Here is a 26,772-nt window from a genome sequence, read left to right on the forward strand (position 1 = left end):
GAAAAGTGTGGTGCTGTACGGCCGTGCCTTTGCTAAAAATCTTGGCTGGGGCACTGCCGTGCCCCCAGATTGTACGATAAAAATCACAAGTATCTGGGGGTAAAATTTGCAACTACTTTGTTTCTTTTCATTTTTGTAAAAAAAAAAGAAAAATAAAGAAGATATGGTCAAAAATAGGCTAAACCTACAAACCAATATGGCGGCTAACGCATCAGTCGGATTTGGCATAGGTTTTGGTCAAGTTTTTGGACATGTCTATATCACGCAGTCATCAGCACCACGAAATTAATCAAATTGTAGAAAACGTACTTCAGTGAGAAATAAAAGCAACACAATATTGTTGTTCTTAATATTTTATTTTTAGTATCTATTCGATAACGACCATTTTATCATCGTATCGGGTCGCTATCGCAGCAGCGAACGCGGCGCGAGGCCCCGTAGTATCGTTCAAATTTAAATTACTTCAAAATGATCTCGTAAGCGTTCGCTCCTCCTCCCCGAAAATCCTCGAACATCAGCGCTCGAGAGTAGAATATTTGAAGAAGTAGTCCGCCTTGTGGTCATACCAGTCGAGCACGCGACCGTCGTACCAGACGTAGGCGGCGGGCGGCGGCGGCTCGTCCAGCAGCAGCCGCAGTGGCGTCGCGGCCGCCTCCGCCGCGCTGAGAAAGCCCACGCCACCCGTCATGTCGGTGCGCACGAGGCCCGGGTGCAGGCTCGCCACGCGCACGCCGCGCGCCGCCAGCTCTCGCTGCTGCACCACCGTCAGTGCACTCACCGCCACCTTCGACGCGCGGTACGCCGCCACAGTTGCGCCGTCGGCCCAGTCCTCCGCCAGGAACTTGCCAGTACGCTTCGCCTCCAGGAACCACGAAACGAACTCGTCCACGTCCGCCCGACCAAGGTCCGGCCTCGACAGGCGCTCGATCCAGCGCTCGCACCGGACGTTGGACAGATGCCCGCAGTCGCTGGAGACGTTGAGGATCCGCCCGCCGGCGCGCACCAGCGGGTAGATCAGCTCCTGCACGTTGACAACCCCGCCGTAGTTGACGTCTATGATCCTCCGCGAGGTCTCGTAGGAGGTGGGCCCGGTCCCCTGGTCCTCGCCGACCGCGGCGTTGTTGACGAGCAGGTCGACGCCGCCGTGGGCCGACCGCAGGTGGTCGCGGAACGCCTCCACGCTGCGGCGGTCGGCGACGTCGAGGACATGGAAGGTGGGGCTCAGGCCGAGCTCGCGCAGCCCCTCGACCGCGCGCCGCCCGCGGGCCTCGTCCCGGGCGGTCAGGTACACGATGCCGGCGAACCTCCGGCACAGGCCCTCGACGATGGCTAGGCCGAGCCCCTTGTTGGAGCCGGTGACGACGGCGACCTTTGACATGGCACGGCCGACGGGTACTCGGGGCGCGGCGGACTGCCGACTGAGCGTTATCGGGCGGCTCGGCGCTCGCTTTCGCGATCGGCGCTATCGCTCGACCCTCCGGGAGAGATAGCGACTCGTAGTAGCGAACGGTAAACATCGATTATATCTTATATCTTTAAACGAGCAATTCTTGTATATAATTGGAATCTCGGATCGGCTCCAACGATTTTCATGAAATTTAGTATATAGGGGGTGTAGCGGCGTGTGTTTAGCTACATATACAGGCTTGAAAAACTAGAACTACTAAGGCCTATGGCGATTTTTGTGAAATTTGAAAATAAAAACAACGTGTAGTCTTAGCGTATCAAAAATGTATTCTAGCGCAAAGTTACATCCATTCTAGGATAGAGGGTAGGAACAATTAGCCAATAGGCGACGCGTACGTGTATCGTTTCGTATATCACGACATTTTCGCGCACTATGATTGGATATACAAGATGTCACGGGAAACTAGCACTTAAGTCCCAAACATGCCCGCGGCCTTGAAAGCACCAGCTTTTAACACTATTCCTCTCTCACGAGTGGACAGATCTTCGTGTAAGATCGTCTTATGACACCTGATGCTGTCCTGATGTCCGCCACTCTGGCGATGCCGTCGTCACCAGGAATTGTCCTAACCACGCGACCAAGTTGCCATTTCAACGGCGGAAGAGCCACGTCCTTGATTAGGACAAGCGTATCAGGCTTCAATTCCGCCGTATTTTCCCTCCACTTAGCTCTGATTTGCAGCTCCGAGATATACTCACTAGCCCAGCGCGTCCAAAACTGCTGCCGCAGCTGTTAATAATAATAATAATAAAAAATTTATTCAAACATAAATACAATACACTGCACACACTAAAGCAAAAAAAAAAAAGCAAACAATAACCCAAAAGAAAAAATAAAACAAACAAACTACAAAAAAAAATATATGGCATCATTAGGCAGTGCATTGTATAATGCCGAAAAGGATACCCACTCAGGTGTATTACCACGGCGCAGAACACTGCACCACGGTACCTGATCTTCCGTGGTTCCTATACATATTACGCCTGACGCACGACAGATTCAACATAAATAATAATATATAATAATACTATACATAATATAATAATATAATATAATAATAAAACATCATTTAGAATACTTAAATAAGAGTACGGTAGCTGCTATTTACGATACGGCACGGCATAACACCCGCACCTGTGACGCAACGACATTCCAGCTTCAGGAGATAAGTGCCTATTTCCCGCGCTTCAGTGCCTGAAACGAAGTTGTACGGGGAGCACGCGCGCAGGTGTGCGCTCGCGCCGACCTCCTGTGACCTACATAATTATGTAGGTCAAGTTCATAGCAACTACCGAGTATAGTGCTATCAATAAATAGAAGTGTTATACTTCTTCGCTTCATTCTTCGATATATTAATTAACCATGTAGTACCTTTACTTATTTGCTTTGGCAATCGCGTTTTTTAAAGACTTATCATGTGGGTACATGATAAAAAAATAACGTCGGTCACTCGCCCATCAGCGCTCCTCATTCCTTTTCTTCGCGAGGCAACGCGAGCACGCATACTTAGTAACCATGCCAAAACGCAACGCTCAGAAGAAAATTGGTTATTATTAAGATATTATTTGAATCAGTGTTGACTAGAGTCAGTGTTGTTAGTAATTAAAGTAAGTGTTATTTAATCGTGTAACAAGAAAATACATGTAAGTACTAATGCACGGTAGGCACTGCCGAGACGAGCCAATTATATTCAACTAGATGTCCCGCGCGGCTTCGCCCGCGTAAATTAGGAATTTTACAGAAACCGTACATTTTCCCATAAAAAATATTTTCCCCGTTTTTCCCGCATTTTCCTGAGTTTCTTTGGTCGTATTAGTCTTAGCGTGATAATATATTATATAATATAGCCTGTAGTCAAACTATTTTTAGAAATAAAATAAAGATTTTTTTTAAATTATCGCTTGACAAACTCGAGTCTCGATCTAAAAGACTATGAAATGGTATAATATGGTAGTGATGATGATGATGATGATGATGAATGTAATTTGCATAGTAGCATATGGTTCCTGTTCTTAAAACAACGCCGAAACTCCCAAACTTGTATCTATAAAGAATCAGGAGTTCTCTCAGCACCTTCCGAACCACGGTATACCAGGTATATCTCGGTGCAAACTTTTACTTGTTGGTAGCATATGCTTAGAATACTTCTCACGAAACCGAAGTCACCACACGTTTCCCTATAAGTTTTGAGGAGTTCCCTCGATCCTTCATCAGATCACCACTTTTGTGGATATAAAAATCGGGTAACATACGGCGGAGTAATCGTTGAATATAAGAAAACGAACATAACACCCCCCCCATTTTGAAAGTCGGTTAAAATTGTAGCCTATGTGTTATTCTGATGTATAAGCTATATTATTGTAAAGTTTCATTAAAATCCGTTCAGTAGTTTTTGCGTGAAAGAGTAACAAACATCCATACATCCACACATCCATACATCCAAACAAACTTTCGCCTTTATAATATTAGTAGGATGTACCCTATAATATATTATCACGCTAAGACCAATAGAAGCGGAGCACCAATGAAGAATGTTTCAAAATCGGGTGATTTTTCCTATTGTGCTGCGTAAACGATAAAAGTTTCGCAAAAATTGGCAGAATTTTCTTTATTTACCCATGAATTAGTTACTCTCTCGGGTCTGTGGCTGTTTGGTTGTTCGTTTTGTTCGGTGTTGCTATGTGTCTGTGCGGATGATTTTCTTGCTCTCTGTATTCGATGCCTATCCCTATCCTGGCTGAGGCGAGCCTCATGCTCTACAGATGATTCTCTTTCTCTCTGTATTCGATTTCTATCACTATTCTGGCTGAGGCGAGCCTCACGCTCTACAGACGATTCTCTTTCTCTCTGTATTCGATTTCTATCACTATTCTGGCTGAGGCGAGCCTCACGCTCTACAGACGATTCTCTTTCTCTCTGTATTCGAATTCTATCATTTTTCCGACTGAGGCGAGCCTCACGCTCTACAGACGATTCTCTTTCTCTCTGTATCCGAATTCTATCATTTTTCCGACTGAGGCGAGCCTCACGCTCTACAGACGATTCTCTTTCTCTCTGTATCCGATTTCTATCACTATTCTGGCTGAGGCGAGTCTCACGTTCCGTTGACGATTCTTCATCTCTTGCTGAACGTGCTCTTTTGGCATTCACTGTACTACGACCTATGTTCGAACGACGACGTCTTCCAGGCATGATCGTATAGTAATACCCACAAAGCAACAAATAACCCAATCGCAAAGCAAAAACAAAAGTCCGTTTTTCTAACCAAGTCAAATATATTTTTATCGACAATTCAGAAACCAAAGAACCAGAAACAATGAATATCTGAAAGAAAGCGCTGTGGTTGCTCCTCTGCGTTACCGTCTGCACAACCACACAATGACGAAATACACTATCTACTACAATAACATAAGCCCGAAGCTTATGAGAGCCCCCGGCCGGTTCCGCCGTAACCGCTATGTCCCTCGGCCGCCGCCGCGCGACATATTTTTTGATTCCGCGTAAGTTTATACGTTTGAAAACTTCTAAAGTATTGATCGAAATTGTATAGTGTAAAAGACAATTATAATCTACATTTAATGTCTTAGCTTCCAAACATGTTTATTTGGATAAGGGTTAATGTTGTAAATTGTTAAAATCGCTTCGTAATTAAGCCATTATTTTTCGTAAAAAGTAAAGAACAAAAATGGCTATTGTGAGTTATCCCTAAGAAATAGACATATACCATCGCGGACTTTTTTGTTTACCTTATTAAGGTGTACAATACTGTAGTACATTATTTTGATCTATCTCGTAGGGTTTAGCCAGCGTTTGCAATATAAACGCAAAAAAATGAATTTATTTATGACATAACATTAGAAACTTCTAAAATTATCAGTGTTTCTCTACCATATTATGCATATGTTATACATATAAACCTTCCTATTGAAACACTCAATCTATTAAAAAAAACTGCATCAAAATCCGTTGAGTAGTTTTAAAGATCTAAGCATACATACACACACACATACATACAGACAGCGGAAAGCGACTTTGTTTTATACTATTTAGAGATATTTATCGGCTTGTACTGCGACTACTAGTCAATAAGTACAGTGTGTTTGGACTGCGAGTCTTGTGTGTATTATACAATGTATAATAATATGTATGTTTTATCTGGCCTATAAATAGAATTATCTTATGTTTGCCGGATTGGGGGTAGCAACTAAAAGTTAATTACTGCAATTATTTAATCAACCGGCATGTACTGCGACTGTGAGTCAATAAGTACAGTGTGTTTGGACTTTGGACCGCGAGTCCTTCCATATGCACAATCTCAAATAGATCATCATCAGAATTGACTGTGAGTCTCTGACGATGTTTTTCCTGTTCTATAAATAGAATTATAATTATATTATGTTTGCCCGAATGGGAGGAATAACTGCAAGTCAATTACTGCAATTATTTAATTATTTTAAGTTATTTAATAAACCGCCATAATGTGTGGATTGACCGCGAGTCTCTGACGATGTTTTATATGTTCTATAAATAGAACTACCTATATGTTGGCTGGTTCGGAGAGATTAACTACGAGTTAATTACTATCTAAATTAAACATTTATATAAATTATTTTATAAACCGCCATAATGTGTGGATTGATTGCGAGTCTCTAAACACAATCCATATGCATCGGAATAGACTGCGAGTCTCTGACGATTTATCTGTTCTATAAATAGTACTATAAGTTGGCTGGTTCGGGGGGAATAACTACGAGTCAATTACTATTTAAATTTAAAATATATTAAGTTATTTTATAAATCAAAATAATGTATGGATTGACTGCGGGTCTCCGACATTGTTTAAAAATAAAAATTAGCAACTACCGCACGTTTCCTGCGCTTTTTGTTCTATAAATAGAACTACATATTATTATTATAATATTATCTTTGCCGGTTTATAATACAATTATTATTTCGAACTAATAACTAGATTGACTGCGAGTCTTATCAGCTAGCAACCAATGCATACCGCACATCCTTTGTTTTAAATATATTATATTATTAGGTCTGCCGGTATATTATAATTATTATTATTAAATAAATTGTGCACCAATGTTGGGACTCGGGATACACCGCGAGTGTATAACGAAACTTACTTAATATCTACGTAACATGATAGTTCCTACACTCAATATATATTTTTTTTGTAACATTTATCGACAAATATGTCGATTATAACGAACAATTAAGCTACCCCAATATTTTTTAGGTCACTAAGACCAACAATCGGAGAAACATCTCTAGATGTGACCGATATACGGGTCGATCAGGTTACAAATGAAGCGAAGCTTTCCCACTCCTAAACCAGGTGCCAACAGTCGATTCTGACACACCGGCACCGACAAAACCGGACCAGATCCGGATAGATCCAGGGCTCTTACTGACGTTATTCTAATGACATTAGATTCGCCAGATTATGGTTTAAATGATCCTAAAGACGATTAAGATAAGCTACTACTTATTTATTTATTTATAAAAAAAAAACATTTTTTTTATAAAACATTACTGATAATAAGTCAACACTTATTATCAGTGCAACAAGCTCGATTCTGTTTCGATCGATTATTATCATTATAGTTTTCACCTGACAAAGTCTCGATATTATCAGAACAGTATCTGACTTATCTCGATATTAATTAATATTATACTTATCAGATAATATTATATTATCAGGCAAGACAACTTCGTAACGGACATCAAACCTATAAACACAGTCTCGATAAGTTTTGTCTCAATATCATACCGATATTATTACTGTTTCGCTGGATAATTCCAGTGTTTGTTCGGAGAGACAAATTAGTACATACCAAGAAATCGGGTACCTTTCGGGCTCTGGCAAAGCCCTCCCCGGTACCCGTCAAAAGGGGGGGGGGGGGGGGGCGTAGGTAACCGTCGGCTGGCGCCGCTAGCACTGTGGCGCCACAATTATAGCTACCGCTATAATCTAGCCACTAAACGCTCAACACCGCAGCAGTGGTGCTGATAGTAAATTTTTATATATATATATATATATATTTTATAAATGTTACTATTATAATTATTGTGGGCTTAATACAGCTATCCCCAACCCGCGGTCCGCGGGCCGCATACGGGCCACGGGGACTTTATTTGTGGCCCGCGTGATGTTAAACCATTTTGAAATTCACGCCCACCGGCAAAATAATGTAAAATCATCGTGAAAGTCGTGATTTTTTTTTTCACTTGTAAATCGTTAATTTTGAATAACGTTATTTATTAAACCTAATAATGACACCAAGACCAAAACATGTTTATGGCCCGCATGGAAAAAAAAAAAAATGGGGACCACTAATAACACAATTGATAAAAACGAGATACTCGATGTCGTTCTGTAAAAAATATAATATACATCATTCATAATACACATCAATAAGTTATTAGAATTATTATTTAAAGCTATATCTTCGTGTACCCCCACCGAAGGTTACCTTATTTCAAAGTGGCGGAAAATATTGTATTATATTAAAAATACAATTTTTGAATTCTTTTAAATTTTAAACCACTTCTTAGGTTTATTCGAAACTACAGGTTAATTACAATACGGCTTCTAATCCAATACCACTAATATATATATATATATATATATATATATATATATATATATATATATATATATATATATATATATATATATATATATATATATATATATATATATATATATATATATATATATATATATATATATATATATATATATATATATATATTCTGTGCCAATACCCAAAAGTGGATATCTAGCAAAAATAGATTTAAAAGCCGACTTCTTGGTTTCTATTAGCTTATTATTATAATTTTTTTTTCTTCACAAAAATTATAAAGAAGGAAACCAGACCAGGCGTTAAAGCCTTACCACGCTTTATCAATACTTCAACCTCAGGCGCCCCTTTTTTATTTAAGTTTTATTGTTAATAGTGACAAGGGTGTATTAAATTCACAACAAATATGTTCATATTTTAGTCTTAACGATTATAATAATATAAATATATTATTAAGACTAATATATTATATAATATTATATGCCTATTAAAAACGAAATAATACAGAATAGTTAAACCAGTACACTATTCGTGAGCTAGCTGGCTGGCTATAGGTGTTTTGACACCTTCATATCCCGATTCCTGACTTCCGTCACGGAATGCAACTGGTTTTCAACGATTTAAATTTTTAATGCTAAATAAATGCAATGATAAATACGATAGCAGAATCTCACTTATTCTTGAATAATAATTGTTAAAATATTTTGCCTGGTGGACCGAGACACAATATTCTCAACTTTCAATCATATTATGCAATAATCACAATATTATCGACGACCACAGAGCCGGACGCAGTTATAGCAGTAGACCCCTTTATTGTAAACAGGCAGTATTTCTACTTTACGCGTTCCCACCTTTCCCATTTATATTAAAATGTTTGAGAAAATTATTAGCCGATGAATAGATGAATATAGCATATTCGTTTTTTCCGGTACTGGCTTTCGCTGCCCTAATGATTCCCTCTTATAAAAATGTAATTAACATAATAATATTCTAAAATACTCTATCGACTAATCGACTTAGAATTTATATAAATACTCTCCTCAATCTCATTTTTAAACTTATTAAAGAGATCACCGTCCGCTCCATCAGAATCTTAGCCAACCAATTTGACAATGGATGTAGCCTGTAATACGATATTTTCTACAGCCACCTCTGTGCGCTGTCATTGTTTATAAACAATGTAGACATTATTGGTTGGTGACATTGGCTCAGAAAAATGTGTGAAGCGTCTTTTGAAAGAAGCATTCCAGTAAAAATCCTAGCCCTGGATATAGCTGGGATCTACTTTTTGTTAAAAGTCACATTTAAAAATTGTTATACTAATACCGATTAAGATCTCGAAAACGTCACTAATACATTATTTGTTTTTCTTGTTTTCTGCATCTATTGAATACTGGTCATTGACTTAATACTTTCTGCCTAATAAAACTCAGCAAACACTTTGTAATTTCTCTTTTGAATACTAGGTTATTAAGGTCTTTAAAATGATTTGGCAATTTATTATATATTTTGATGGCATTAATGTATATATTTCGTTTAAAAATATCAAGCCTACACTGGGGCATATATAATTTAAATTTATTTCTTGGTGGGGCGGTTCTTCCATTTGCATTTGCACTTAGTATAAAGTATTCTGGATGCTGTTTCACAAACACATTAATATCTCTTAAAAAAGGTAAAGGTAAAATGTGAAATTTTTCAAATAATGGTTTACAGCTATCCAGTGACCACGCTCCACATATTGCTCTAACGCATTTTTTTTGTACTCTAAAAGCTCTTTCAACTTCAACTGAGTTGCCCCACAATAATAGACCGTATGAAAGTACAGAGGATACATAAGCATGGTAGGCATTTAGAGCTGCTTCAACCGATACCAAAATTCGTAATTTTTTTATTGCGTAGACAAATTTTTCCAATTTACTACAAACGTGTTCTACGTGTAATTTCCAGTCGCAGCGATCATCAATTATTAGTCCTAAAAATTTTGTGTTATTTACCATGTCAATGTTTTTATTATTATATTGTATGTCAAGGTTAATTTTTTGTGTCTTAGAGTGTCCGAATTGTATAATTTTTGTCTTATTTAGATTTACTTTTAAGTTATTGTTTTCAAGCCATTTTAATATTTCGTCAAGTATGTTTTTTATTAAGTTTTGAAATAATTGATTATTTTTACATTTAATTGCCAAAGTTGTGTCATCAGCGAATAATACTGTTTTATGATCAATAGCATTGGGAAGGTCATTGATATAAAGTAAAAACAGAAAAGGGCCTAGGATACTTCCCTGAGGAACGCCAAACGCATTAATTAAAAATTTTGATCCGATAACTCTTTTGAAACCATTTTTTAATCTGGATATTTCTACACATTGTAGACGATTGGATAAATAATATTTAAGCCAACTATTTGCCTTACCTCGTATGCCGTAACATTCAAGCTTGTAAAGAAGCAGTTTGTGATCTACAAAGTCGAACGCTTTTGTCATGTCCAGAAAAATGGCTGCTACAAGATTCCTGTCATTGATCGACTCAGTAATATATTTAATGAGATCAAAACAAGCTAATGTGGTATTGCTGTTCTTTTTAAATCCAAACTGTTCGTTTTTCAGTATTCCATGGTATATGACAAAATCATATAATCGTTTTAGTATACTTTTTTCAAAAATTTTCGACAATACCGGTATCAATGAAATAGGACGGTAAATTATTCATATCAGTAAGGTCTCCCTTTTTAAATAGCGGTTTAACAATAGATTTTTTTAATAATTCTGGAAAGCTACCTTCCTCAAATGATAAGTTTATTAAGAAACTCAGAGGTTGGCTTATATGTTTGGCGCATGCCTTTATTATTTTAGTTTTAAGATTATCAAATCCTACTGCATTTGTGTTATTTAAGGTTTTAATAATACTATTTACTTCGTATTGGTCTGTCGGCTTTAAGAATATAGTATTCGGGTTATTATTTGTTAAAGTCGAATTAATATAGTTCCTATCAAAGTTAAATTTATTTTTATTTGTCAATTGTATATAGTAATTGTTGAATGATTCACTAATGTCATTGGGTTCCGATAATTCTTTGTTATTATTTATGATTGTGTCAATGTCAGTCTGTGTATTTGTGTCACCTATGTTTTTATTTATAATATCCCATATTGCCTTACATTTGTTTTTATGATTATTAATATAATATTTATTTTGTAATTGTATTGATTTGTGTATGCATTTTTGAAAATATTTTACTATATTTTGTATATTTTTTGTAGTTAAGCTTTTTATTTGCTCTTGAACCTATATATTTCAAGTATAGTTTTCTTTTGACAATGCTACATTTTTGATGCCCTTTGATAACCATGAAGTTTTTGATGGTTTATTAGATTTTCTTATAGAAATTTCGGGGAAACATAGATTATAAAAAAGTACCAATATTTCGTGAAATGCGTTAAAGGCATCATTTGAAGTAGTATGTTCATATACTTCGGCAAAGCTTAATTTAGACATGCAAGTACAGAATTTTTTTATATTATCTTTGCGGTTAGCGGTATTGAAATTAATATTACAAAGACACCAACTCCCGGGCGTGATCGGATGTTATTAAAATATGTATCATTTAACGGTTCTTTCTATTCTGGAACTAAAAGTGCAGAAGCGTTTGCTCGATACCTCTCTAGCGTTTTTCTCCCTGGTGTACCTAAACTAGATCCCAATTTGGAGTCTGTAAATGCAGTGGGAACTAATATAATTCTTCCGTCTTTAATCTATGGTGACGTAGAAAAGGCTATCGACAAGCTAAAAGCACACAGCTCGATAGGCACTGATAGTGTACCCCCATATGTCCTAAAAGCGTGCAAAGACATATTTACCGTTCTGTTATGTCACCTGTTCAACACATCACTCAAAGCCGGAATATATCCTGAACAATGGAAATTATCGAGGGTCATACCTATTCCCAAAACGAGCGATCGACTGTCTGTAGAAAACCACAGACCTATAGCTGTATTGCCTTCTGTTGCCAAAGTTTTTGAGCTTGTACTTCATAATATATTAATGAAACAGATCCGTGGAATTCTTTCTGACAACCAGCATGGTTTCCGTCCTGGTCGCTCTGTCAGTACGAATCTTCTAGCTCACGTTGACATAATTTCTAAGGCTCTTGACGCAGGCTATCAAGTGGACGTTCTATACTTTGATTTCTGCAAAGCCTTTGATAGAGTCGATAATGATGTCCTCCTCAAAAAGTTGAGTGCTCTTGGGTTCTCTCCTAGTCTTGTTCGTTTTTTCGCAGATTATCTTCGTGATCGGAAACAATTTGTGAGGTATGGATGTTTTGAGAGTGCCCCTTATCATACACGCTCTGGTGTTAGCCAAGGGTCAGTGTTGGGCCCACTCTTATTTCTTATATTTATTAACGATCTTACAACCATTCTTAAGTTTGCTAAGTGTTTACTGTATGCCGACGACCTCAAGATTATTATGATCATAAAATCTCTTTATGACTGTCTTCTTCTGCAAAAAGACTTGGATGCTGTACAATACTGGAGTATTTCCAACAACCTTTTGTTTAATATGAATAAGTGTAGCGTAATGACTTATGGGCGGAAGCTACACCCGATCATCTTTAATTATTCTATGGATGGTCATATTATTTCCCGTGTCCATAGTATCAAGGACTTAGGGGTGTACTTTGACAAAACTCTTACGTTTAGGGACCACATATATGAGACGGCTCAAGACAGTTTCAAACGTCTAGGTTTTGTACTCCGCAACGTTAAGGACTTTAGAAATCCCGCCGTTATAAAATTGCTATACAACGCACTAGTACGCAGCAAGCTAGAAACAAATGCGTGTGTCTGGGCTCCCTACACAGCTACATCAATTCTGATGCTGGAAAAAATCCAAAAGGCGTTTCTCAGATTTTTATTTAAGAAAGTGTACGGATACTACCCTTACATGTACCCAACTGGCTATCTCTTGGGTACCTTAGGTTACCAATCTCTAGAGGTCCGACGAGGCGTTGACCTACTATTGGTTGCCTTAAAAATCCTTCGCAATATAATCGATTGCCCTGAACTCCATGCCTTAATGTGCCGCTTGTTTGTGCCTGACAACTATCTAAAGCACCGTCCTAGCCGTCGGCCAAAATTATTCGCACTGCCGACATGTCGGACTGTCGCGAGAGCTGAGTCCCCGCTGTACCGAGCACTAAACTTGCTCAACGCCCTTCTGTCGGCTAATCCTGAATGTGATGTGTTTGTTGATAAGTGGTTGGATGTGAAGAGAGCATGTGTAGGATTTTGTGAAAGTAAGTACGAAACGGTTTCTTCTATTACTATTTAATCTAATTTGTTTATGTATTGTAACAATGTCATAATTAATTTTAAGTTTTAATTTTAAGTCAAGATTGTAGTTAATTATTGTAATTGGGGTAACCCGTTTTAATTAACTTTAATAAATAAATAAATAAATGTAATTCTTTTTTAAAGAAGAAGTTAGCATAATATTATGCGATGGTTATTCAAGATTATTTTATATACGGGTTTCTATTAAGAACATTTTAGCCAACGTTTAACGCTCTGTACACACCAGCCACCTCCCAGTCGGTTAGCCGCTGGAGAAAGCAGGACATCGACACGGGGACTGACACGATTAGTAAGACGACATTCGACAGGCAGGACTAGTGACTCCAATACTTTTGCTACTTTCCTTAGCCATAATTTTATCGATGAACCAAGTTTCGCTGAATCAGTTATATAATCACCATGATCCCAGTAATCATTTGAATCACAAACCATAGCGGTCTCTTAAGTTTTGTTTCCACTGACTATTATTATTATTTATGGGCATAACGTTAAATTATTTCTCGAATATAATGATTAGTATTCATAATGTATATAAATATATTGTATTTTGTAAAAAATATTTCTTTCGTTACTCTGAAAATCTACATGGTTAATTAATATATCGAAGAATGAAGCGAAGAAGTATAATAAATGATCAAACGAACTTACCAAGTGAAGTTCGATCATTATTATATGAGTCGCTTCATTCGAAGATATAATCTCCCTCCCACCCAGTCTGCACGAAACTGTGTTTGCTGCAGTACCCAAAGAAAAAAAGAAAGATTTTTTGCATTGCCTCTCTCTAAACATAATGAAGAGCGCTGATGGGCGAGTGACCGACGTTATTTTTTTATCATGTACCCACATGATGATGAGTCTTTAATGACATGATAAGTCTTTAAAAAACGCGATTGCCAAAGCAAATAAGTAAAGGTACTACATGGTTAATTAATATATCTTCGAATGAAGCGACTCATATAATAATGATCGAACTTCACTTGGTAAGTTCGTTTGATCATTTATTTTACCTGAAATAAAACACATATTAAATACTTACCTTAGTTAAAGTTTACAACCTTGAGAGTGGCAACCCTAGTTTCCACCACATCTTTTGTCCTTTTCCTTCCTTTTCCTCCTATATAGCTATCTATCTCGCTCGCACGATCCCCACCAGGTAGGTGGTCGAGCTGCAATGCCAGCTGCGACCTGTTCCTCATTGTGTCGAAAGGAACCGCCAGGCAGAAGTTAAATTTGTGAACTTTAACTAAGGTAAGTATTTAATATGTGTTTTATTTCAGGTAAAACACTTCTATTAAACACTTGACATTAGTTAAAGTTTACAACCTTGAGACCTGTTTGTTATCGCCTGGTGGGTATAGTAAACCTAAATTTAGACGCCAATGTGATTAAAGTTTAAGAAGCTGTGCTATCTTAAAAAGGAAGAAGTTAAAATAAAAAGTTATTATAATATTACAACAGCCTGTATATTATATTGATATTTGATAAGTGCTAGACTACAGCTACAGAAAAATAACAATTAATTCTCAGTAACAAGGAGGTAACAGTTACAAAATCATAATAGGATTTTAAACCTTACACGACAAATTTGAAAATCATAATAATTAAAAAGTATTGCTTTACATAGCATCTTAAGACTATGTACAATAATAAATATAAAAATAAGGAATATTATTAAAAAAAAAAAAAAAAAAAAAAAAAAAATGTTTTATTTCTGAGTAAATTTGAATCAAATTTTTTCAGAATGTCTACCTGATGCCTACCACCGGTTCGGGAACTACCCCGGCGAGAAGAACCGGCGTAAGAAACTCGCACGGGTTCCACTTTTTACCAAAAAAGTGAGAGAAAAATTATTCTTTTAAAATAAAGTTTACAATTTTGTAACTTAATATTATATACAATGTCAACATACATAATTGTAAGTCATAATATAATAATGTAGAAGTAGCCTTGCAAGAAGCCATCCTACTCCCAAGATGTGCCATCTTCTATGAAATCATTGACCTTATAATAAGCTTTGGCACACAAACGCTCTTTGACTACTTTTTTAAATTTATTAATGGAAAGATTTTGAACGTTTTCTGGGATTTTATTGTAAAGGCGTATACATTGACCTTTAAAAGATTTACTGACTTTACTAAGTCTGATCACTGGCATGTCCAGCTTGTGCTTATTTCTAGTATTTCTACAGTGAATGTCACTTTTAACTTTAAATTTATTTATATTTTTTCTAACATATATTACATTATCCAAAATGTATTGAGAAGCAACAGTTAGAATACCAATTTCTTTAAATTTATCTCTCAGAGATTCTAAAGCAGACATTTTATAAATAGAACGTATGGCTCGCTTCTGCAGCACAAATATTGTATTAATGTCGGCAGCGTTTCCCCATAAAAGGATTCCATATGACATCCTACTATGAAAATAACTAAAATATACTAATCGTGCCGTGTCTTCGTCAGAAATTTCTCTAATTTTTCTGACTGCATATGCTGCAGAACTGAGCCTACCTGCTAGATTAGCAATGTGAGGACCCCACTGTAATTTACTATCAAGTGTAATACCTAGGAATACAGTGTTATCTACCAAATTCATCTTCTCATCATTTAATAGCACATTGGTTTGGACTTGCCTAACATTGGGCAAAGTAAACTTTATACATTTAGTTTTACTAGAATTTAAAAGTAAGTTATTAACATTAAACCAATGTACTATTTTTGAGAGAGCACTGTTTACCTCGTCGTAGTTCGACTGTTGTCGCTTCACTTTAAAAATAAGTGAAGTGTCATCAGCAAAAAGCACTATCTCATTATTATTATCCTTTACTAGATTGCAATAAAATGCATTTATTTGCATAGAAAAAAAAATAACAAATAAATCTTAATTAATAATTTAAATAACAAGATTTTAATTGTAATACTGCTGCTAACTACTGCTCAATATGATCAATTTAAACAGAGTTAAACAAACTTATAACATCGCCATTACTAACTCTGGGTATAACTTCCTTGCAGTAAAATCGAGTGAAAGTTGTTTTTGACCTCCAGTTTCCTCCAGAAAGAATGTCATCTAGTGGGCAGTTATTTTCCCACCTTTTTGAGGCAACAGCGGATCTCAGTCTTCCTGGGGTTGCTATCACACCTGCTTCTATTAATAGTGATTTTACCCAACCTGCTATGAGTGTGCGAGAGGCTGCTTTTGGTGGGCCTCTGATATTTAAAAATAGATTTGTTATTCCTGTTTGCTGTCGTCTCTCCTGCATCAGAGTTTTACATAGCTTTACCCAATAAACCGGATCAAGATTTTTACTCTCAATATTGGAGTGAAGTCTCCATCCAGACTGTCTATATGTAGCAGTATCTGTTTTAGACCCAAAAATCGGCCATAAAATTAAGGAATCATTTTCCTCTGAGTAATGCTTTGAATCGGTGGCTAATAAAGTTAAATCATGGACCCTGCGACCCGAGCAGAGGAGTAATAATATTGCAGTTTGTCGAGAAACAGCAAATATACTAGTCTCGTCTACAGTACAATTGCGTAAGTATGTAGTTAAAATGTCAATATCCCAAATAACTTTCCTTTGAGTTATTGGTTTTTGTAAAGCTATAGCTTTTAACACATGACATACTAGTGAATGCGAGCTCAAACTGCTTACATTGTAAGGGTTGGTTAAAGTGGCTACCACGGATTTATGAACATTAATTGTGTTATAAGCAAGCCCATCAACAATATGTAAATCTGCCAAGTAACGAGCAAGAATTTGTCCTGATGGTGCTAACGGATTTATACCCTTTTTTTTTTTTTTTTTTTTTTTTTTTTTTTTTTTTTTTTTCGTTGGGGAAATGCGTTTACGCATCCCCGGCAGTCTGGGGAGGGCTACCGGGGTATGTGGGACTCCCTGGGGGCGGAGGGCCGCGCCCGGGCATACCCACTAAAACCCCAACGGTGTTCCTGCTCTTCCGCTTAAGGCAGAGCCACGGGATACGCGGAATACACAACCGCGACTCTGCCAGCGGATGCCTCTAAAGGCTTCAGTGCATGGCTGTTAGGCCTACACTGTCACTACAACGCGATGCGCGGAACACTTAGCGCATCGCGGACAACTCGGGTCTCGGTGATGTTGGGCGACGGCGTCCCCACGCCGTCACCTCGAGCTCCCCAGCTAAGTTGGGACGTCAGGGCCATGTCTGACCCTTTGCCTACGCCTTGGCCTCCTCCGAGGGTCGAGTGACTCCGCCTCGCGCCTACGCTCTGACTCCTCTTTCGCTGACATCACCTCCTCGGCAAATGTCGCGACGGCTCTCCAGGAATTTTCACTGCTCAGCATCGCACGTACGATCACTGGCAGCGAGATATCATCTCCAACGGCGGCTTGCAGAGCCGCTCTTTGTTCGGTCCATGCGGGACAGGCCAGCAAGGTGTGCTGTGCCGTGTCCCGTTCGTCGTCACAATGGTGGCAGGCTGTTGTCTGCTCACGTCTGGCAATGTCGCACAGGTACCGACCGAAACACCCGTGTCCAGTCAGTACCTGTGTGAGGCGGTAAGTGAGAGCACCGCCTTCTCTGTCAGCCCACTCCCTCAGTACGGGACGCATAGCAGCTAATAGGTCGACACTAACTGTGGACTCGTTCAGACGCGCAAGCCACTGCTCAAACGCGTGGTCTTTCGCTTGATTTCTCCACCGTCGTATGTGATCTGGCGGCGGAATATAGCCTGCCTCACGCTCAGCCTGGCAACGCCAGTAGATATCGGCCAACGATTTGGCTTCGATGTCCCAAGGGACGCTACCTGCGAGGACGCATGCTGCGTCTTTCGAGATCGTGCGGTATCCTCGTACCGCTCTGATGGCCAGTGTGCGTTGCAGTCTGACCAAGATCTGTCTGCATTTTGACGCTAGGTGTTCGGCCCATATTGGTGCTCCGTACATGCACATTGAACGCACTATGCCCATGTACAAGTTTCGACATTTTAGGCTGGGTCCTCCCAAGTTAGGGAGCAGCCTCGCAAGTCCTCCGGCAGTTTTCGAGACTTTCTCCGACAAACACCGAAAGTGCTCTTTAAAAGACCACCGGCTGTCCAACACAAGACCTAAATAAGTCATGGACTGACGTACTTCAATTCGTGTACCTCCCACGATCACAGCAGCACCCACTGGCGGCGCATTCCGCGGTCCATGGAAGCAGATTGCCTCGGATTTTTCAAGGGCGACCTCGAGTCCCAGGGCGCGTATGCGGCGCACCACTTCCGCGACCGCAGCGGTCGCCAGTATTATGGCATCTCGCTGTGTCTGCCCGCGACAGACTACTGCTGTGTCGTCCGCGTAACATTCCAGCTCTACTCCTCTTAGGTTGACTCCTCGCAACACCCAGTCGTATCCGATGTTCCATAATTCTGGGCCAAGAGATGACCCTTGTGGAACACCGCATACCACTGCCATTTTAACCCAGCCGTTCTTAGTCGGGAACTCTATGTACCTTACTGAGAGGTAACTTCCGACTGTCCTTCTTAAATACTTGGGCACTTTATGGTACCGAAGTGCCTCTTTGATAGTTGCCCAGGGCAAGGAGTTAAAGGCATTCGATATGTCAAGTGACACTACCAAGACTACTCCGCCCTGAGCAACTTCTTCTTCCACTATCGTCCGCAACTGAGCAATCGCTCCGATGGTCGATCGTCCTGCTCGGAATCCGAACTGGTTAGAGTTCAGGTTCGGGCCAACTCGGTTGAGGTGTTTGGTGAGACGTGCGACGATAACCCTTTCTAGCATTTTACATACTTCATCGAGCAGGACAATAGGGCGGTATGCTGAGGGTCGATTTTCCGGTTTTCCATGTTTTCGGATCAGGACCAGTTTTCCACTTTTCCAGCGGTGAGGGAAACGACATTGCGAGAGGCAGATGTTAAGAACCATGAGCACTCGCTCTTCCATTTCTTCCATTGCGAGTGCCCATACGCGACCTGGAATGCCGTCTAGGCCAGGTGCCGTATTTCTCTGCCGCATCTTCTTAACGGATTTATACCCTGCTGTTCTGACCATTTTAGCCATCTCTTCCAAGCCACTGTATACGTTTTCCTTGTCGATGGGCGCCAGGAGGCTTGGAGCAGTTGAATTTGGTCCTCATTCCAGTCTCTTAGGCTCTGAGCCCACCCCCACATTTCCACACTTCTATTACCATCTCTTGCACTTTGGAAGGTGGTAGGCCTGTTGCTGTGTCTATTAGAACTTGTGGAAGATTATTTATGGTGAAGGGCGGTGCTACTGCTCGCGCCTTCAGGTCTGGTCTCCAAAACGCTCGTTCCCAACGAGGAACTACCAGGAGGTAAATTCCTCGTGCACGGTTCAGATGCTCTAGGACCTTCGGAATAAGGTACGGCGGTGGGAATATCCATGCTATGGGAAAATTCCACACCTGGGAAAAGGCATCGTGAAACATGGCAAGGTGGTCCTTCTGGTCTAGGGACACATAATTCATGACCACCTTCGCCCGTTCCGAGGCGAATAGGTCTATCAGGGGAACTCCGAACTTCTGGAACACTTTCTCTGTGCCCTGGGGGAGTAGGTGCCATTCGGGAGGAGGCAGATGACGAGAAAGATGGTCGGCGTGGCAGTTGTATTTGCCCGGGATATGACGAGCTTCTACGTGAATGCTGTGCCTCTCCAGGAGACAAAATATAAGCTTTGTCAGCTTCATCAAGGAAGCTGATTTGGTTCCCCCTTCTCGTCAAAGAAACGCTACCACAGTCTTGTTGTCGCATTGTACAAGAATTGTGGAATTGCTCAGTTGTGGACAGAAAGTCTGTAGAACCCTGAGAATTGCAATCATCTCTTTTTGATTACAATGTAATTTTTTCTCCCGATCTGTCCACTGACCTGACACACTGTGTCTGTCCAGCTGAGCTCCCCACGCGACGTCTGATGCGTCTGTCGTTAAAAAGTGTTCTGGGGGTGGAACGTGAATCATCGATTCGCGGTGACAATTTCCTAACCACCAATTCAATTCTTTTTGTGACGTTTTTGGCAATGTCACGAAATCTATTCCATTTCTTAGAACTTTGTTGAGGTATGTTAGGGTTTCTCTGAAGTGTAACCTGCCGTAAGGAACTGTAAAGCTCGCACAGTTCAAACTGCCTACTACGCTCTGAAGGGTTTTGGATGAAATTGTCTGTTCTCGCAGAACTTCCCTTAGGCGTGATTGTAGTTGCAGTATTTTCTCGTCGGGTAATATTTTTTTGTTGAACCACGGGTCCCAAAGGATACCCAGAAATACCAAGTTCTTTTGAGGCCTCGTTACTGACTTTTGATAGTTTATCTGCCACCCCAGATATTTTAGCCGCTTCAAAGCGATTTGGACGTGAGTGTGTAGTATTTCGCGGTTTTGATGTACGAATAGATAATCGTCCAAGTATACTAGGACTCGAATGCCTTTGTCCCTTAGTGTCTGGGCTATCCAATTTGAGAGAGCTGCGAATATCTTTGGGGCTGTACTGAGACCGAACGGTAGACTTGTCATTTGCAATAATTTCCCTCGGTATATTAGCCGAAGAAATCGTCTGTGACTGGATGCGACTGGCACGTGGAAGTACGCTTGTGAAAGGTCTATTTTGCATAGCCGTCGTTTGGTTGGAGTAACTTTTGTACTCGAGCAATGTTGACAAGTTTGAAGGGCTGCTTTGCGACGTAATAATTTAGATTTTTTAAATTGAATATCGGCCGATTGGTGTCGTCGCCTTTGGGGACTAAGTATATAGTCGAGATAAAACTCGGAGAATGAGGTACTTCCTCCAGCACACTTTGTCGAATCATTTGAAATATGCTCTCGGACATGGCCTCTGACACTAGAGTCGCTAAGGGTCCATGATTTTTGGGGAGAAAAAGAGGAGGTCTGCTTTGAAAAGGTATGCGGTACCCTCTGATTACCTTGAGTAACGTGCGAGGAGCTCCCAAAAGCTTCCACCGTTGTGCAAAGTGTATTAGTTGGCCCGCCTCGAAGTAGTCAGAATCGTCGTCTGTTATTTCCTGATTGAGGGTGTTGTGGACCACGTCTCTTATTTCCTGTCGCTGATTCTTGCCGGTTATTTTTATTTTGTTGCGGGTTGCCACGGGGGCGAAAGGAACCACGTATATTATTATTGTTGCCAGCTCTAGTAGAGCTAAAAGTACCCTGCGAGGGTCTGCTGTAAAAATAACCCTGCGAGGGTTGGTTATACGACGAGCCTTGCGGGGGCTGTCTTTGAGCTACACTCTGTGGGTGTGCTCTTTGATTATTAATATCGAACCCCTGCGGGGGCGAAATTGATTTTTATTCGATGCCTGCGAGGCATGCCTCGAGCTATTTTTTGGAAGTGGGAGAAAAACTTTTCTTACCCCACCTGCTTTTTCTAAAGCTGAGGTCAGTTGCCCCGTATTAAAAATGTGTTCGTTAGAGTTGCGTTCAAAATTAAAATCATTATTAGCAGTAGCAGTATCATTTGAGTTATTAATATTACTATCGCAATTATCACAATCATTAAAAATGTCATAGTCATTAATATTTAATAAAGAAATTTGATCTTCATCATTTAAATTCAAATCACCAGAATTTGGGTTCGTATAAAAATTTGTATTATTTAATTCTTTTTGATTTACACAAGGTTCGCCTTCATAAATATGTCTGCGTAGATCGGCTACCTCATTAGCAACTTTTTGTAACAAATCATATTTGCGAATAGATTTGCCCCCCCCCCCCCTTTTTAACAGAATTACGGTGCGACCGTTTCTTTTTGCGTCGAAAATCTGAATCTGAAGAACTAGAGCTACTACTATCACTAGATGAAGAGCGACTTGTAACGGATTCCCTACGCCTTTTCTTCGTTTTTTGTGTGCCAGATGGTCCGGCTACAGGTTGGTTATCATTCGCGATAGTCTCATCCATTATAGCTAAAAGAAATAAGAAACTATGAACGTCAGTGCAAAGCGAACATTAACCTATTAATTATTCATTAATCATTATGAAATATTAAATAAATGCGGGTAGTTGTTAAAAATCTAAAAATAGAATATCTATTGAAAACGAAAGTAGTAAACTATTAATAAACTAGTTAATTCACTTTGTACATTCAGTATAATGTATTATAAAACCTATAAAAACAAAATAAGAAATATTCTCTGAAACAAAGAATTTTATATTTAACTTTAAAGTAATTTAATACCACAAAAAGGCTAAATAGAACGGCAAAAACCTTTAGAACAAGGATATTTTCATGTGTTTCAGAGCTCTATTAATAAACGTATTATAAAGGACTTAGGTACCAATATCCTGCGGTAGCACTTCGATAATGACTACGAGTTATCAGAAGTGAACCTCCCGTGATGGGAAACTTGACGCCAATGAGGAACAGGTCGCAGCTGGCATTGCAGCTCGACCACCTTTTTTTTTTTTAAAGAATGCAGGTCGCTGTATCCCTGATGTCACTGCGGCCCGTGAGGATCTTTTGTGACTCCTTCGCACTAGAGTATCTTCCCCAACCCAATACTGCTCATAAATTGAACGATATGGTTGGGGTTGGTGCCACGAATTTCCTCTGTGGACGAGTATTCGTGGCGACCAAGGTGCCTGTTACTGCTCTGTAGTAGAGCAGGGCAGTCGAGGAGAAGGTGAATAGGTGTTTCATCCTCCTCCTCACAAAATCTGCAAGTCGTTATGCTACAAATACCCATTCTGTTTAGGTGTTTGTTGAGCTTGCAGTGCCCAGTTAGGCTTCTGGTAAGGATTCTTTATTGGTTCCTACCCAAGGTGAGCACTAATTCTGATTGTTTCTTGTTGAAGTCAGGAATTAGTGCCTTGGAGTGTTCAAGGCCAGGGGTCTCAGCCCATTGCTTCCTGCATAGGTTAGGTTAGGTTAGGTTAGGTTAGGTTTTTTTTTTTTTTTTTATTACTCTTGTCCCCTGACGCAAGAGTCAGAGTTTTTGTTTTTCTAGTTTTTTGTACATTCGTAACTATAGTTTCTAGTTTTTTTTTTTTTTTTTTTTTTTTTTTTTTTTTTTTTTTTTTTTCTAAACTCCACAGGCCTAGATGGCCCGTGCCCTGATTAAATTTCTTTTGATATTAATATATTTCTTTTTATGCTATCGTTTTGCGTCGGATTACATTACATTATCGGGTTACATTATTCGCCCTGAAGGGGCTCTATGTGTCGTGACCTCTGGTGTTTTTGAGGGTCTTACTACGTTGGCCACCTGGTTGGTGGCTGCTGTCATCTTCCCGGAAGTCATCTTCTTGACTGGGATGTCCTCGAAGTCTTGATCTTCCGGGGTGATGTCATCTTCTTGATTATTTTATTTATCTTTGGACCTCAGTTGGAGCCCAGTGGGTAAGTCCGGCATTTTCCACTTTCCTCACGATTTGTCTCCACCCTTTGCCTTTCGGTGTTTTGGCATTGGCTCGGGTGTTGAGGGGTCACCAAAGCTGGGTGGAGTTTCTGGGATGTTAAAGGTGTTGGTCCATGCCAGTCCCGCTCGCTGGGTGAGGGGTCTATTCATTGTGTTGGCCACCTGTTGGTGGCTGATGTCCTCTGCCCCCTGTTGGTGGTGGGGGCGTATTCGTGGGCCACCTGTTGGTGGCTGATGTCATCTTCTTGATTTTCTTGTTTGTTGTCAGTCCAGTATTTTGTCAGTTTTATATGCCATCATGGAGCTTTGGCCGAGACCAGTTTTTTGATGGTGGAATGGTCCCGGTTCTTAATGGCCATCTTGGCGTTGTACTCCATGATGGCCTTAACAGGTGTTTCCATCACTCCCTTTATGAGTTTGCCCAGCGCGTCATCCGTGTCGTCGGTGTAGTAGACTAGATGTTCCGTGTGACGCGTCAGGGCAACCACCGCGTGTGAAGCACTGTCGTGTAGCTGCAACTTCCTCTTTTGCTGTTTGATGACGTAGACTCTCTTGTAACACAATCCCTGGGCCTCGTGTATTGTAAGTACTTTTGAGGCCTCTCCTATTCCGTAACCTGACTTCCTCAGAGTTGACTTTTCTAGCTGGGTGTAAGTCAGGTACAGGGTGTTGGTGTCGGTTTTAGGGATCTCCGTCCCGGTCATGGGTGTTATTGCCAGGGACTTGATGATGTTGCTTGAGGAGTAGATGCCCTTGTGTATTTGCTTCAGCGCCATAGCGACGTCTTGCGGGCACCTATGTGTACAGAGAAGATCTTTGGCTACATCTTTTTTTTTTTTTTTTTTTTTTTTGAGACGGGGAATGGCTGTTACGCATGCCGGAGGGTTTGGAGACAACTCCTCCGGGTATGTAGGACTCGCTGCGGCCGTAAAGATGGTGAATTGACCGCAGCCCTACCCACTAAAACCCGTCTATACTCTTCCACTTTTCGCACGCAGGATTGCGAGAACGCGCGAGCTTTCTTTCCGCAGTTCTGCGTGCGTGTGCCTGCTTATCACCAGCAGGCCCTCCTCGAGCCCATACAGGCTCCGTGGCCGAACAGAGGCCCTTCCACTTTGGTGTCGCGATGCGCGAAGAGTACGCAGCGCATCGCGACCCTCTCGGGGACTCGGTGCAATGGGCGACGGCATCCCCATACCGCCGCCCCGAGCTCCCTGGCTAAGGTGGGACGCTTTGGTCATTCAGATTGACCCGTCTTCGCCTTGGCCTACTTCTGCGACGAGGGTCGAGCGCCTCCCTCTCCCTTATGCGCTCGGCCTCCTCTTTTGCGGAGATGACGTCGTGAGCGAAATCCTCCACCGCTTTCCACTCTTGTTCACTACTCAGCATTGCACGAAATAGTGCCGGCAGCGAAAGGTCCGGTCCGATAGTAGCACTGAGTGCCGCACGTTGTACTATCCAGGAGGGACACGCCGTGACGGTATGTTCGGTCGTGTCCCTGTCACAGTCACAGTGGTGACATCGCGTGGTTTCTTCTCGACTTACGATCTCGCACAGGTACCGACCGAAGCAGCCATGCCCGGTCAGCACCTGTGTGAGTCGGAAGGAGAGCGCGCCGGTCTTCCTTGTCAACCACTGTTTCAGCACTGGTCGAATGGCCTGCACCAGATTTACGCTGACTTGAGGCTCTTGCAGCCTTTCCTCCCACAGCTCGATGGTCCGTTCTCTGGCTTGGTCCCTCCACCGACGTACGGCATCCGGTAGGGGGTTGCTGCCCCCCGCGCGAGTCGCTGCGCCACGCCAGTAGACGTCGGCGAGGGCTCTAGCTTCAAGGTCCCATGGGACACTACCGGCGAGCAGGCACGCAGCATCTTTTGAGATGGTGCGATACCCACGAACTACTCGCGTCGCCATGGTCCTTTGTACTCTCCCGAGGACAAGCCGATTTGAAGGCGACAGATCTTTGGCCCATATCGGCGCCCCATACATTATCATGGAGCGAATGACTCCCATATATAGTCGTCGGCACGTTAAGCTCGGCCCTCCGAGGTTGGGCAGGAGGGATGCCAGGGCCCCCGCTGACCTACTGACCCTCTCGGATAAGCGACGGAAATGGTCCTTAAAAGTCCATCGGCCGTCGAGGACCAGGCCAAGATATGTCATTGATGACTTCACCTCAATATTAATGCCGCTTACTGTTACAGCTAGGCCCGGCGGAGGCGATTTCCTTGGCCCGTGAAATAACAAGGCTTCGGACTTGTTGAGAGCCACCGTCAGGCCCAGCGACTGTATTCGCCGGACAATCTGAGCGACCGTCGCCGTCGCCAGAATCTTGGCCTCTCGTATCGTCTTGCCGCGACAAACGGCAAGGGTGTCGTCTGCGTAGGCTATTTCCTCAGCTCCAGAAAGCATCCTACAACGCAGAACGTAGTCAAAGCCTATGTTCCACAGGGTCGGACCGAGTGCAGAACCCTGTGGAACTCCGCAATCGACCTCGTACTCCTCCCAGCCGTCCTCTGTGGGGTACTGCACCGATCGTTCCGATAAGTAGGTATTACGGGCAAACGGACGTGTGGGGTGCGGAAGTTCGGTATAGTGCCCGCGCCCCACAACGGCCAGAAGGAGGGCATGGGGGGGTTTTAGTCGGTAAACCTCCGGCGCACCGAGCCGGAGGGAGTCCGACATACCCCCGTCGCCCACCCCCGTGCGCGGCGGGGGATACGTAACGTATTTCTCCTCCTTAAAAAGGTTAGGTTAGGTTAGGTTAGGTTAGGTTAGGTTAGGTTAGGTTAGGTTGGGGGCGATACCGGTCCGTCCACGTCGTGTCCCTGGGCACCTCCCCCGTGCCATCGTGAGCGTTTTCACGGTGACACGGGAGGGGTGGCTGAACGCCGGTATGCGTGTGTGATTGTGTGCGTGTATGGCAGAGCTCACTGCCGAGAGAGAGCCCGCGACCCGGGGTGTCGGAGTTTAGTAATG

General features: G+C 41.5%; 1 protein-coding gene and 1 long non-coding RNA gene across 2 annotated transcripts; both read right to left on the minus strand.

Moving 5' to 3' along the window:
- Positions 1 to 337: 337 nt before the first annotated feature.
- Positions 338 to 1,438, minus strand: LOC121729544 (carbonyl reductase [NADPH] 1-like). The gene has a single exon (XM_042118087.1). It carries the CDS (start codon positions 1,376 to 1,378, stop codon positions 515 to 517), a length of 864 nt encoding a protein of 287 aa, XP_041974021.1. The 5' UTR covers positions 1,379 to 1,438; the 3' UTR covers positions 338 to 514.
- Positions 1,439 to 16,471: 15,033 nt separating this feature from the next.
- LOC121727364 lies at positions 16,472 to 19,772 on the minus strand. The gene is made up of 2 exons (XR_006035655.1): positions 19,445 to 19,772; positions 16,472 to 17,214 (listed from the first exon to the last, which is right to left on the minus strand). It is a non-coding gene; the product is annotated as an uncharacterized LOC121727364 (long non-coding RNA).
- Between the last annotated feature and the right edge of the window lie 7,000 nt (positions 19,773 to 26,772).

The sequence above is a fragment of the Aricia agestis genome, chromosome 1 (genome assembly GCF_905147365.1).
Source record: "Aricia agestis chromosome 1, ilAriAges1.1, whole genome shotgun sequence".
Taxonomy (NCBI): domain Eukaryota; kingdom Metazoa; phylum Arthropoda; class Insecta; order Lepidoptera; family Lycaenidae; genus Aricia; species Aricia agestis.

Bases quoted from the DNA above. Each gene is read 5' to 3' on its own strand.
- LOC121729544 (XM_042118087.1), bottom strand. From the start codon at position 1,378: ATGTCAAAGGTCGCCGTCGTCACCGGCTCCAACAAGGGGCTCGGCCTA.